At 39.2% G+C, this 14,572-nt stretch overlaps 1 protein-coding gene across 10 annotated transcripts in view; it reads left to right on the top strand.

Moving 5' to 3' along the window:
- The window catches only part of LOC137390211 (rho guanine nucleotide exchange factor 2-like), an 87,338-nt gene extending 73,135 nt beyond the window's left edge, over positions 1–14,203 (top strand). For all 10 annotated transcript variants that reach the window (XM_068076516.1, XM_068076515.1, XM_068076514.1 and 7 more), the window contains 11 exons: positions 4,080–4,258; positions 5,550–5,717; positions 5,927–6,116; positions 6,340–6,524; positions 6,645–6,879; positions 8,286–8,398; positions 9,569–9,790; positions 10,456–10,605; positions 10,896–11,012; positions 11,808–12,431; positions 13,426–14,203. In XM_068076516.1, coding sequence (XP_067932617.1) covers positions 4,080–4,258; positions 5,550–5,717; positions 5,927–6,116; positions 6,340–6,524; positions 6,645–6,879; positions 8,286–8,398; positions 9,569–9,790; positions 10,456–10,605; positions 10,896–11,012; positions 11,808–12,428 — 2,180 coding nt within the window. In that variant the 3' untranslated portion in view covers positions 12,429–12,431; positions 13,426–14,203. The remainder of the gene's footprint in view (positions 1–4,079; positions 4,259–5,549; positions 5,718–5,926; positions 6,117–6,339; positions 6,525–6,644; positions 6,880–8,285; positions 8,399–9,568; positions 9,791–10,455; positions 10,606–10,895; positions 11,013–11,807; positions 12,432–13,425) is intronic.
- Positions 14,204–14,572: the final 369 nt, after the last annotated feature.

The raw sequence follows: 14,572 nt of genomic DNA, 5'->3' as shown, positions 1-14,572 counted from the left end.
GTAGTTGTGGGAGATGGTTTCTGTTTACACTTTCATACAACCTTATTCGTCGAAATATTTTCACAAATATACTTCACGCATTCAATAAAACCATGTCTATTGTTCTTACGCGTCTATTTTATTGTCATTGTGATGCGGTCACTACTCACTTTTAGCAGTGATATCTTATAACTTACTGTAAAAATTCGTTTAATTTTTTAGCCTTACCTCGAATAAGTACATATCATTGTCTGATAATCATGACGAGCCTGTTGGTCACCTGTGATAATCGAAAAGTGCTGCAAAAATTATTTGCGAAGTATGGGTCACATGATCAGACTATGACTTGCCGATTAGACCAAACCGAAACAAAACTGTAAAGTAGCGAGCATCTATATTTGATACGTGGTCTTCGGTAAAACCCGAAGTGTTTGTCATAAACTAGTGTTATGATAAGTTTTATATTGACCTTTTTATTGGCCTTTCTAGTCACGTGAGAACATCACGTGACAAGACAATAAATAAATTTCATGATTACGTCAGAGACATAAAGAGATTCCAATCTACGGCCGCTTTTCGTTTTTGAGCTTTTAAGAGCTTGTAATCACATTCCCACATATTTTGCACCTACAACACAACAGAGTAAGACATGGTGAATCTTTTGATATCAAATAACTGTAATGTGAATTTTGTTGCAAGTCAACCTTTAACATTCGGTTAACACTAACGTAACATTAACTTGATACTAACTTAACACTATGTTAACATAAGGTTAACACAAGGTTAACACTAAGTGTTATTTTAGCACCAAGCTAGTATTTCTATAGCCTTACTCAAAGCTCACCCGATCAGAGCAGTATCATGTATATGATTAGTACTCGAAATGGCCAACTCCTTTATTGTTAAAGGAATGGGAGTATTTTTAAGAGCCAGTCTAAGAAAGAATTATATTGTAATAAGATCCTGTATTCACATTAGTTAGTAAAGCCTGAATGCCCTTCAACTGGTCACATGTTACTGTCACCACCTATGTAACATAGATTTTCTCGAGAAATGACTTAATGAGTGTGTCTAGCCTAGTGCTGCGCACGAGTACTTCTTGGCCAACGGGTTTTTCGGGTATCGGGTTTGTTGATACGGGTTTTATGTCTAAAATTTCCAAACTTCAGACATTTTCAAATTTACAGTGCAATTATAATTCTATTCAATTTATTGATTGTTTTTTACTATTTTTATCGACCTATATTCGTGCTCGCAGCTCTAACCCTTTGAAGTTTGAACTGTCGGTTTTCCAGCATTGCGTAGGGTGTGTTAGAATCTCTATCGGCCGGAATTCCATCATTCAAACGGGCTTTTTTACAAAAGCTGTTTCTAAGTACAATGCACCCTCGAGATCCGTTCCAAGGCTGGCATCGTATGGCGGAAAAATCGTATGTCCAGGTATAGAAACCATTGTGATTATACAATGAAAAAAGGTAAAAATCGTCCAAAATTTTATAAAAATGCTGTACATGTTGAAAACTAGTAACAAAATAGTATGTTAACCTTAGTAACTATAGTTAGCTACAACTGCATTGTATTAAGTAGACCTAGTGATTATAATCTGCAGTACTGTAAAATGCAAAGTTGTAATCTGCGTACCAAATGCAGATCGTACGGTAAGAAGTTCTTACCTTCAAAAGGTACGCATAACATAAACTTTGAATTCACTTCAAATAAGCTTAGCTTGCCAAACTCACACTTAAAATTAAGTTTTAGTATGTATTTTGAACTATTTTACTGAATTTCAACTTTTTATCTTGAAATTTTATCCTTCATAAGTTTCTGTCTTCACTTTTATTATAAAATTTAGCGTGTCTGGTTGAAACCTTTTTCAACCAGAATTCAATAAGAAAGGCCGAGCGATGCAGTTATCAAAAGCAGCCTCTCACACACTTGACCATTTAATGGTTACCGAAAAGAAAATACCTTTGGAGTAACATGACTTTAGCTGGTACATGTAGCGAATAAAGCAGAGAGAAGAAAAAAACATATCAATGCTAATTATGTTGCTGTACACATGAAGATTAATTTAATACGTAATGAAATGGAATTTTTAGCAGGCTAAAAGAAGTTGTTTAGTCCTGTCCAATTTTTCTTCTGGTTTAAAAGAAAAAAATGCTGGTGCATTCCAGAAAACTGCTAGCTAGCTAACGCTTGTAAAAGGATCCTACAGTAGAAGGAGGCAGGAGAAGGAGCAGAGAAGGTGCTACAGTAGTTTTTCTTGTATGAAATGTGCACAAGAATCAATGTAACCATACATACAAAGTTTGTATGTATTTATACCCTAGAGGACAGGGCTTTAACAAGTCTCAGAAAGTAATGTGAATGCATCAACTATCTTGAGTAGCTAGTTATATGAGTTACATGCATACGACGAATTGTATTCACGTAGGAGATAACAAGCCTACCTGCAAAAACATGGTTAAACAAGAAAATAAAACAAAATCAAAAAGAAGCAAATAAAATGTGAAAAACATGCCACACAAGAGATAAATAATATATATTATACATGCATTGTTTCAATGTACCACTCCACATCAGTAAATTAAACACTTGAAATATATCTGCCAACGTGGGGTTTTCTGTATCTTCTACTTCCTCGCCCTTACTAAATGGTTGCTCCTTTTGAATGCTGATCGCGTGCATGGCCTTCTAACTCCTTCAAATCTTCAGTCGTAAGCTCCTTCTTGTGCTTGCTTTAATGGAGTTCTTGTTTTAATAATAATTGCAAACGCTGATTGGTTGCGATCATATTCCTTGACAATGTTAATCATACGGGTGCCTTCTTATTTACGACATCCAACGTTGTTGACATAGAAATCATTTTTCCATCGTTTTGTAACATTTGTATCGGTCTCAGATTCCATAGCTAACGAATTAAATGTAGATAGTTGTAGTTATATACGTATGCTGACTAAAAGTTTATAGTAAAAGATATTATAACGCTAAATATGAATATTTGCTCTCGCTTGTGTATTTTACACAAAATTTTCCACGCGGAATGCTGACATAAGAAAAGTCGATCATCATGTCTCTTCTAAACATTCTGAAAATGTTTTCGGCAAACTATATTCAGTGTCTTTTTATTTCGACGTGTGTTATGAGCACACCGACCGCCAAATTTTAATTCGGGCAAAACTTTTCTCAAAATCGTATGGTGAAATAAAATTCGTATAGCGAGGTGAAGATCTCACAATGTTCAACTTCGTAAGGTGAAAAATCGTATATCAGGGTGATCGTATCTCGAGGATGCGCTGTAACAGCATGAACCAATCAAATTAATTTTTACACAAGATATTAGACCAGAAATTTCACTTCCATTTGTAACAGTTTTCAAATATCTTTACATAATTCCTTCGTTTTAATAACAAATTTTATTTGATAATTTGACAAAATCGATACAACTCGTTTGTTGGTAGGTCATAAATTATTGTGATGCAAGTAAAGAATTTTATAATACTAATTATAATTCTTCAGTATATTTGAGTCATAAAATAACTATGAACATGTGCTCAATGGACACGATGCTATTGTAAATGTTTTAACGAGTTTTTTAAATCGTACAAACTTTTAGTTTTAGCCCGCATAATGGTAAAGTACTGCTTTTTTCTGTTTGATGAAATTTGCTGTGGGTTGCCCGACTTTTTTTACTAGTATTTTCTCAAATATCATTGTATTATGAGCACGTTCAGATATATACATGTATAATAAAAGTTTAAAAACTTCGGATCGTTGGATAGATTGTCCAGGGTTACTGACACGCATTGACAGAGTTCAAAGGGTTAATAGGCGGGTTATTAAACATTGTTTAGAGCGTAGGGTGCAATAGACCACATTTTTGTCCATTCTAGTCGATGGGCTCGTATACCAAAACCCGAACTCGCAAGTCAAAACCTGAACCCGCAAGATCGAAGAGAAGATAAACCCTCGAGTTCAACGAGTTTTATTACCCGTGCCCAGCACTAGTTTAGCCTATTAAAATAGACATGTTTACTCGCCTACAATTATTTCATGGTTATGCGCCTACAATTATTTCATGGTTATGCGTAATGTTTTAGAGAGCAAAGATAAAGCCGACAGAGAAACATTGCATAAGGGCTTGGATCTGAATAAAGAAATCTTAGATCACATTGACGTTTCCATCCATAGCAGGAATCAGGAGCTGAGGCTAATGGAGATCTACAATAGAATGGATGCTCGATCGATGGCTGTTTATGACAAAACAAAAAAGTTTAAGGTATCTTTGTCATCCTTCACTTAATAATGTAGGTTGTAGGGGCAACAATTCTATATTTGACATTTGACACTATCAACATTTGTGAGGTTTGTCCACATCGTCAAGTAGTTGTCATCCCATGTCAACATCCTCAAGTAGCTATCATCCCATGCGTTAGATTTCTGGATTATATGCTTGTAAGAATCTCAGTTGTACTGCTCAAGAATATCCCATCCTTGTCGCCAATAACTTCTGTTATGTTCCTGTATGAATAATAACACAAGATGTGGCTTATTCACTGTCATAGTATGTCTTGCATTAACATGTAGAGACAACAAGGAAAGTGTAACAGTAATAACTGTTACCTGTATGAATAATAACACAAGATGTGGTTTATTCACTCTCACAGTATGTATTGCACTGTTGCCTTCCAGACCTAGTTTATATAACCATTAGCTATGGCTATTTAATAAATAGCTAAACAAAAGCATAACTTGTATTAAAATATTTAGCTATATTAGAATAGATAGCGCAAAGTTAGCTTTATTTAAGCTATATTATGGCAATCTAACACCGTGTCAACACCTTTAAGTAGTTGTCATTTCATGTCAACACCATCAAGTAGGTGTCATATCATATCAACACCATCGAGTAACTGTCATCCCATGTCAACACCCTCAAGTAGCTGTCATCCCATGTCAACAACCTCAAGTAGCTGTCATCCCATGTCAGCACCCTCAAGTAGCTGTCATATCATATCAAGACCATCAAGTAGCTGTCATCCCGTGTCGGCACTCTCAAGTAGTTGTCATCCCATGTCGACACTCTCAAGTAGTTGTCACCCCATATCAACACCCTCAAGTAACTGTCACCCCATATCAACGCCCTCAAGTAACTGTCATCCCATATCAACAACCTCAAGTAGCTGTCATCCCATATCAACAACCTCAAGTAGTTGTCATCCTATGTCGACACCCTCAAGTAGCTGTCATCCCATATCAACAACCTCAAGCAGCTCTCATCCCATATCAACAACCTCAAGTAGCTGTCATCCCATATCAACACCCTCAAGTAGCTGTCATCCCATATCAACACCCTCAAGTAGCTGTCATCCCATATCAACACCCTCAAGTAGCTGTCATCCCATATCAACACCCTCAAGTAGCTCTCATCCCATATCAACAACCTCAAGTAGCTGTCATCCTATGTCGACACCCTCAAGCAGCTCTCATCCCATGTCGACACCTCCGATTAGCTGTCATCCCATGTCAACGCCCTCAAATAATACACTGCAGTTACTGTTACTTTGTAGAAATCTGATCTAACAGCTAAAAGCAGGAAGTTGCGACATGAAGGAGTATTATACTGGAGGAATGCTCGTGAAAAGGAGGTAGAGATGCTTGTTGTGGTGCTATCAGATGTGATATTATTCCTCCAAGAAACCGACAAGAAGTACTCTTTTTTTACTCAGGATAATAAGGTAAAACATTCATTTGCTCTGAATGTTTGTTCTTTCTCACCTGATGTACTCTTTCATTATTGTGAGGAGTTGGGCTCTTTTGTTATTTTGAGCAAGAGTACCTTTTCTCTCCTGCCAAAAAATTAAAATAAGTCTTCCACAGATTATCAAACTAGGCCCTCTTTCTCTTTGTTTGAATTGTAACCATTAAATATTAATGTCTACTCCAGCCAAGCGTTGTTCCTCTCACAAACCTGATAGTGAGAGAGAAGGGTTCAACAAAGGACAACCGAGGCATATACCTAATCCGTCAATCTAGGGAGAACCCTGAGATGTATGAATTGGTGTGCAAGTCATCCCAAGACAGGCGAGACTGGATTGATATTTTGAGGAAGGCTGTCAACGAGAGCCCTGAGGAAGGTATGCACCAATGTTCAATATTATTCTTCAAATACTAGCTTTGCTACTTTTTATATATTCTAGTGTCGAGTGTTGACGGCTCATTTGTCTGTCCTGGAATGCATGGCGCTGTAGAACGTGGAAGATTGCTGAATGTATAGAATTGTTGAATGTATAGAATTGCTGAATGTATAATATTGTTGAATGTATAGAATTATTGAATGTATAATATTGTCATATGTAGATGAGGGAGTGATCAATGAGACGGAGGAAGAACACAGAGAAGTAATAGGCAAACTCGGTAAGCTGAGGGAGTATGTCGAGATACTCGACTACAAAGACAAAGAGCTTGAGCAGTTCTGCAGAGAAAGATTCTCAATTATTGCCGACATCATGCAGGTCTATGATTACGGTGGCGTCCTTCAAAATGTGAGTAACTTTTACACCATTTCATTGATCAGTTACAGTCGCTCAACTGCTGACTATCCTCTACTGCCAATCCTGTCCATCGATACTTAGTGTTTCCTGTCACTGTCTTTCCTCACGCAGATCAAGTCTTCGTATGATGATGATGGTGAGTTGAAAAGCGCTAGCGAGCTGATAAAACTGTCGCTAGATGAGGCTTCGATGCTGGCATCTCTCTACCAAACACTTCCTGCCGCGACTAACTTGGGCAGAAGCTGGAGCAGTGTTGGAGAGCGACACAGTCCAACATACCAGCAACTGCCCCTCCCCAAGCGCGCTGAGACATTCAATGGTTTCGACCAGGAGATTAAGTCTCCAGGTTGGTCTAGAACTGTGTAGGCAAAGTTTCACTTTACAGATCTGATGTGTCACTTTTACATTCTTACACTATTTGTCACCTTATTCATATTTTCCATCTTTAGCAACCAAACGTACAGCAAACAATCCTACCATACACTCTCATCTGCTGTCTCCAAATACTTCCTTGCCTCTCATTCCACAGACAAACACATCTCTCTCTTTTTCTGCTCCCCGTTGCATTACGACTGAAGAGGATTTTGATACACTTTTCACCGACGTCTATAGGAAACCTCTTTTTGCTAACATAACCGCCCCAGCCGTCTCCAATACACTTATGCAAAACTTTCCTCTGACCCCCGTAGAACAGGAAGCCTTAAGTTTATTTCAAGAAGATACCTTGGCTCATAGAGAGGAGACCCTAAGGCTACCTACGGATGACAATGATTTTACTAGCTCTCTTATCACCTGTGATAAAGTCGAAAGCATGGAGAGTGATGAGAGTTATGCGTCTGCTATGAGCCAGTTAAGTTGTGAACTCTGCGATGAAGATGAAGTCGTAAATACTCCTTTGCTAGAAGCTGCATTGCCAGATACTTGTACATGTGACATTGTGAACACATCTGAGAGGCAACTCTCTCACTCCTTTACTTTCAGCACACGAGGGTGGCCAGGATGGCCGTTGAGAAGAATCAAAACGATATTCGACCTGTTTAGTCTCCAGAAGGCCAGGCTCTCGCTGATCAGGAGGCATGACTTTGAGGCGGTCTTACCATTCGTTGAGAGTAAAATCTCTGTCATGATTTTGTTTCCTTGTTGCCTGACTCAAGAAGGCACACATCTCATAGGACTGTCCAAATTCTCTTCAGAGAGTCCATCTATAGAGGCTAGTTCTAGCTCCAAGAACTTGAATGGTGATGCGCAAAGCATTGTGCCAGAATTATCTGAGATTTTAGATCACGCGAGTCAAGATGGCTCTGCGGGGCTGAAATCTGTTTGCAAACAAGCTACACGGACGCTCTTCAAGTCGGCTACCTTAAACTTCAAAACTTCTCGATCCCCTTTTCATTTCTTGAAGGGAAGTTTATCATTCTCACCTCGTTCCATGCTCAGTCTTGCTCGTAAGACAAACCGTCAGAATAAGTTCTCCAAAGGAAAGCCTGATCTCAGTAGCAGACCAATTAGTTCAGTTTCTACACAAACAAATATGATTGGAGACGTGCATTATAATTTGCCAAGATGGTTGAGAGTCGATTCAGGCAAGTTTCATTCAATCACATCTCATTTCTCCTTGCTCTCACCAAGTCCTTCTCGCTCACCTCTCCTTAACAAGTCCTCCTTAACATGCCTCTAATTATAGCAGATGTAGCACCACCCTTTTATTTTCATTAGTTGCATTTTTGTTTTAATTTCTGTATTGTTTTCTAGTATCTTCAAAAAGTGTGTATGACAATGGAGACTCTGAGAACTGTAGCCCGAGCATTGTCAACCTTCAGCAGGACAGCGATGGAGACGGTGAGGCGGAGCCTAACTCCAAGACTGTAAGTCTCACATATACATTTAGTTCTATTTTGTTTCTTCTTATTACTTGCTGTTGTAAGTGGGGCATTGGTATGAGCAAGATGTGACTTTTACTACCATTTGAAACATTGTATTATGATGTAGCTGTTTACAGTTGTTGGGAGTTGTTGGGAGTTGTTGAGAGTTGTTGGGAGTTTTTGAGAGTTTTTGGGAGTTGAGCCACAAAGATAAGCAAACATACTTCACCTACTTGTAGGTTAACTTGTTCCCATTGCTGATGAGCTCTGCTCTGTTCAGCCACTCATTCTGTCTTATCCCAAGTTGCACATACTCTAGTCACTGTGATTCTTTCATTTCCATAGCCATCATCTTTTAAGACATCCAAGATCTGGCGCAGAGGTAGCACTGCCAGTTTGGGCCGTAACTACCCGCTTGACTCTTCGGTGCGAAGGGCAACGAGCCTTCGGGTATGACCTGACCCCAAGCAGCTGCCTACCCAAGCAACTGCTGCTGAGTGACAAGAGATTATTAGCTTTTCTTCCTTACATCTGTTGCATATGTACTGGTCTGTGCCGGTCTGTCCTAGTCCGTATCAGTCTACTAGCCCGTCTTTGTTTGAACGCATGTCGCTTGCATCATTTGTATTTGCTTCTTCTGTGAGAATGTGTCAGTGCTTCTGCGAACTGGGGAAAGCTCAGGGAGCAGTTGTGAGTCTCCTTGCTGGCCAAGATGCTGTTTGTCCTTGCATGTTATTAGGCACCAGACTCTGAGATTTCTTGCCTTTTTGTGTTATGCTGTTCAGCAGTATTGTATCTGCTTTTATGTATTTTTATAAAGTGGCTAATAGTGTGCTATTATCAATTGTTTTATGGAGTTGTTTTCACTTGCGTTGCTGGTTCTTTGTAGGATTTGCTTGTTCGCTCATCATCTACATATTCGGTAATGTTCAGAAATTGTCTCCCATAATATCTGTAGCATCCAGTTAGGTTTATTACTTTCTTATTTCTTGCAATACCTGTAATCTGTCGTCTGCCGGCCTACCCATTATCTACTGGTAATACCCTACCCATTATTTAACCTACCTTTTATAGTTGAGACACCGACTTCATCTGTATCTACTACATATCGCTCTATTTGTTTCACCATTGTGTTATTGCATTCTGATTTCAATATTGATTTCTTCACGCCAGGAGACGTCACGCAGTGTTGCTGTCAACCGGCGCTCAAGCTCTAATATTCTCCATCAAATTCTCAGCAGCGGCAGCATGTCTAGTCGTCAGGAAGAAACAGACAGCGGCAATGATTCGCTTCTGACCATGTCGAGTATGCTTGCCATCACAGCGATTATTCCTCCTAGCAGGGAACAAGCTCAGTGCGTGACACAGCTGAATGAGTACCTGCATGGCATTCTTGTACGTATTTCTTTATCCTATGCCTCTCTTTATATGCGCGTAGTTTCTGAAATTACCAGCAAGATTTGAGTCCGTTCTTTGCGTGCTTAGCCAATTCATTTAACAAATTTATGGATCAATTTGCTGAACTGGCCATGAACGTATTATAACCGATCGTCCATCGCTAGCTAGTAATATGAAGTTAAAAGTTGTCTTCTCTTTCTTTATAATCAGTATCAATTCAAGAAAAAGCAACTTCTCATATTACATAGTTGCATTTTATTGTATCTCATTAAATTTAACATGAATGCTCGATCAAACCTTGAGCATCCTTTTATTGAAATGCACGAAGCCCAAGTCATGAATTTCTCAAGCATTTGATCTCCAGAGTTGGGCGAGGAGTTAAACATTGCATTTAGCATGGGAAGTTGGCTTCCCTTATTTCTGCCGATAGTTTATTAAGAGTTTTTAACAAGTATTTCTAGAATTTAGCTAGGCGGAAGTTATTTAAAAGTCCCGCAGGCTGTGCAATTATTGTTGAAATACCTGTTGGTCCGCAGCGGGACAACTTGGCTTGATGAATGTACTAGCCCCATTGAAACATACTCCTAACAGATGTGATTTTTGCGACTAACGTATAGCGAGCTAGCGGCATTACACTAATGGTGGAGCCTACTTTACTTTAGCTTGTTGTCAACAAACAAGACAGCATGCTGGAGAATATGAAACAGCAACTCGCTGATGTGACAGTACGCTCTCGTAAAGCTGAGCACGAGCAAGAGATAAAATCAGCTCTTCGGCACAACAAGCAGATGGAAGACATCAGGAACAGACATGTAAGTAACTGTCATTGCTTTATCCTTTGCAGTGCTTTGCAGTGAGCAGAGGTAGCTGCAGTGGGTCGTAATTGCTGGAAACTATAGTGGTATCCAATGATGAGTTGTCTTATTATTGTAGTTGTCCTCCCATTATACCACAAAACCAGGACAGAGAAAGCTAACTTATTGTGTCACACGGTTGTGTTTTATTGTTGTCTAAATTAGTGTTCTTAAGTTGGTTCAGTTGGTGCATTTCGTAAGCAAATTGTGTGAATTGTCCTCTTATGTCTATTTTATGGTGATTCCAGGAACAACTAACGAAGGAAAGGGCAATCCTTGAGTCTGAGAAGGAAAATTTAAAAGAAAAATTAGAGAGAGAGAGATTGGAAATGGAATCATTACGAGCCGATGTGGCGCATCAACAGGTCTGCTGTTTATCTCTCTCTCTGCCTTTGCAGATCTCTGTTTGTCCATGCTTCTCTGTTTGTACAATTTTCTATCTGCCTGTCCATTTTTCTGTTTATGCATCTCTCCGTCTCTGTATCTCTCTGTTTGCTTATCTTCCAGTCTATGTATCTCTCTGTCCATGTATCTCCCAGTCTATGTATCTGTCTGTCTGTCTGTCTTCCGGTCTATATATCTCTCTGTCTATGTATCTCTCTGTTTATGTATCTCCCAGTCTATGTATCTCCCACTTTATATATCTCCCACTCTACGTACCTCCGTGTCTATGTATCTTTCTGTCTGTGTATCTCTCTGTCTATATATATATATCTCTCTGTCTATATATCTTTTTGTCTATATATCTTTCTGGCTTCCAATTTATAAGTTGCTGCTGTACAATCTTTTTGTTTTAAATAAAAGAGTTTATTTTTTTACTGTTTGTTTGGGTATTAAAATTGCTTTGTTTTCTTTATCATAGAATGAGCTAATTTTGTGGAAAGATAATTTTTAAACTTAAATATTCAGGTAAGCTAACGATCCTGATAAAACAAGTCTTGATGAACGAGTGTGGAAAAGGAGATGAGTGTGGTTAAAGATTGTTCTCTGCTTCCATGTAGTTGTGCTTTACCATCTAGATATCGGAGTGATTACAATACCCCCTACACTTCTTATACTCCCTATGATACTGTTCTTGCTGCCTGTGTTAGCGCTGACCGCAGACGATGAGTCATGGGCTCATATCCACTTTGAGCTAGTCTAGCTCTTTTATTTTCTAGAATGAACTAAAAAAGGAACGGGAGGAGCTACAGCGTCAGAAGGAAGCTTTACAAAAGCAGATAGACTTTTACCAGGTCAAAGGTTACACAGCCAGTGAAAATGTTACGACATCAACTTCGTCCAGTCCACACTTATCACCTCATGGGAGCAGCACAGCCCTCGACACGAGTGCTGCGGCTATGAAGTCACCAGACACGACTGACTATATCCACAAACGGTCTCATTCTGCTGAGCTCGTCGAATTTGACAATCCTCAGATGTTCGTAGACAGCAAATACTCAGCCAGCCTGACAGAGCCATTGAATATGAAAGAGATGAGAGCTCAGCATTTAGGTACGTCTCCCGACAGGCCAGGCAAAACTGGCTCAGCCGGCAACTTAGGAAAGCCTGAAAAAAGTGGTTCGCAAGTGTCCTTGAGGAAGGCGAGTAACAACAACGCTTCGCAGCAAATTCCTTCCAAGCTTAGCAGCGGAGGGTCGGCTGGCAAGGCTGCAGCCTCTAACAGACATAGCAAAAGTGTGCTACCCATGAACTTGGTCGAGTCTTCTAAGAAGGCCCCGAAGAACAATGGAAGCAAGGCTACGAGCCAAGGCAAGAAAGCTGATGTCATTTATTTCTAGAATGTACGTATTGTGTAAATGTACGTATTATATCCATGTAAATGTGCCCTCATCAATCACATACAGTCATGTGAAGGAGTCGTCTTACTTACATCTGCACATCAGTGCGTGTCCAGATCTGAGTACGAGTATATCTATATAGTAAATACATACATATGTACATGTAAGGAGATAGATTAATCGCTTATAAGTCAGTATTGGTAGTTGGAGCAGTTATAGCAATCTTACAGTTGTGTGTACAAAGTGTGTATATACTTGTACTCGTTTAAATATGACAACAATTTCTATGACCAAGTCGACAAGTGCATTAATTGTACTATTCAATATAGCTGTCCACAAAACATAGCAACAAGAGGGCTTTTATATGTATGTGGAACATGATGTACCCCGTTACTAGTAGTGACTCACCGTAACTAGTAGTATTCTGCATATAAACTGTGTACAATCAATTGAGTTTTGGTAGGCTATGAAATATAAGAAAAAGTGAAATTGCTAAAAATTGATAACAAGTATATTATAAATTGTTTGGAATATTGAAAATTTATTTTATTTCAGCAGATACATATAATGTAACTACTTTCATAAAGCCATTGTCCGTCTGTCTGATGTGAGTGTGTCCGTCTGTCCGATGTGAGTGCGGCTCACATTAATAATAGTTGAGCAATGTTAAACGCTGCCAATTACATGAGAGAGACGGCATAAGTGTCTTTTATGTGAAGGTTCACATACACATCCCGTGAATACCGCTTGCAAGTGGTGTCTAGCGAGTACCAGGCTTGGTGCGTTGAATAAGCCTGAGAGGAGAGGGAGTGTTGGCCCTTCGTCTCGCTCTCTAACTATCTGGCATTGAGAGTAAATTTAGTGTTAAATTTAATTAGCGGTATTGAGGTGAAGGCAATGGGTCTAGGGCTCATGTAACATGGGCCCTAATTAGCTTCTCTAACCTGCAATTCACTTCAAAATGATTTCTCTCACTTGTTTTTCTTTTGTTTTATAGCCTTTTCGTGATATTCTGAGGCACATAGTAGAGGTGCGAGGAAGCTGATGGTCTGTGATTGGTCAAGTGCACGAATAGTCTCCGCTCTAGGAATAGACTGGAAGCTAACAACCTATTAGTCTAGTCAATGCACCTGTATCTCATCTCTATCACTCTCTCCCCAATCGGTTGCTCCCTTTTCTTTCCATCCGATAGCTAAACATTTTTCCACTGAATGTGTTGCATCCCCGAGCTAATGAGTTCCATATAAGTTATTGACACACCTGCTCATTTTTATTCTGTATGGGACTAGTATTAGTTGATGATATTTGGATATTATTTTATTATTGAAGACTGTCGAGTGCCCTGTTGAGTGCCCTGTTGAGTGCCGGTGTGTAGGCCTAAAGCGCTTGCCAGCACCTCACATAGCTCTTGTCTCCGCCTTACCTCTATTCTCAACTCTATTCAGCTCACTGCCTTTAAATGTTTCCATAGCGCTCCTCAGTTAGACACGATGTGACCTTTTACAAGCGGCTCTCGGGCTTGTATTTCTGTATTCTATATTAGATTTCTATTTTTAATCACGGTACGCTATGTATGTAAATACACGATACATGCATGTATATAATTAACCCGAAGAAATAAAATGCATCATCTCATTATTTTTATGTAAGGTGTTAGCCTGATTTGTTACGCAAGTGTTTGATATGCCGCTTGGCTGCTTTACAACACAAACTTGTGTCATCTTTCAATGCAATTATATTTTGGAATATAAATGAATACATTTGTAAAAGTTGTCCTTTGCTTGTCTTTTTCATGCTTTAGCTGTAGCACATCGATGTAGAGGGTGTGGATAGTTGGGCAAGCTGCTTGCTCGCTCACTGCTATTGGCAACAAGACAGACACGCTTGTATTACCGTGAGATGAATAGATACAAAAACAAAGCAAGACAATTACAACGTTGATAATGTGCAATTGTATACAGCTATTGTTCTCAAGGTTGTACATGATTTTAAATTGGGCAGAACAGTTAATCTCGCATTTGGTGTAGGCTTTGCTCTAACGATGGAGCAGAGGCTGCAAAATAAAACAGAGAAAGAGAGTATACTACATGTATATACATGATCTGGAAAGAACAATTAGTACAAAGTGTATGAATTGACAGCTC

Source organism: Watersipora subatra, chromosome 3, assembly GCF_963576615.1.
Source record: "Watersipora subatra chromosome 3, tzWatSuba1.1, whole genome shotgun sequence".
Lineage (NCBI taxonomy): Eukaryota > Metazoa > Bryozoa > Gymnolaemata > Cheilostomatida > Watersiporidae > Watersipora > Watersipora subatra.
This window is presented reverse-complemented; position numbering and strand designations above follow the sequence as displayed.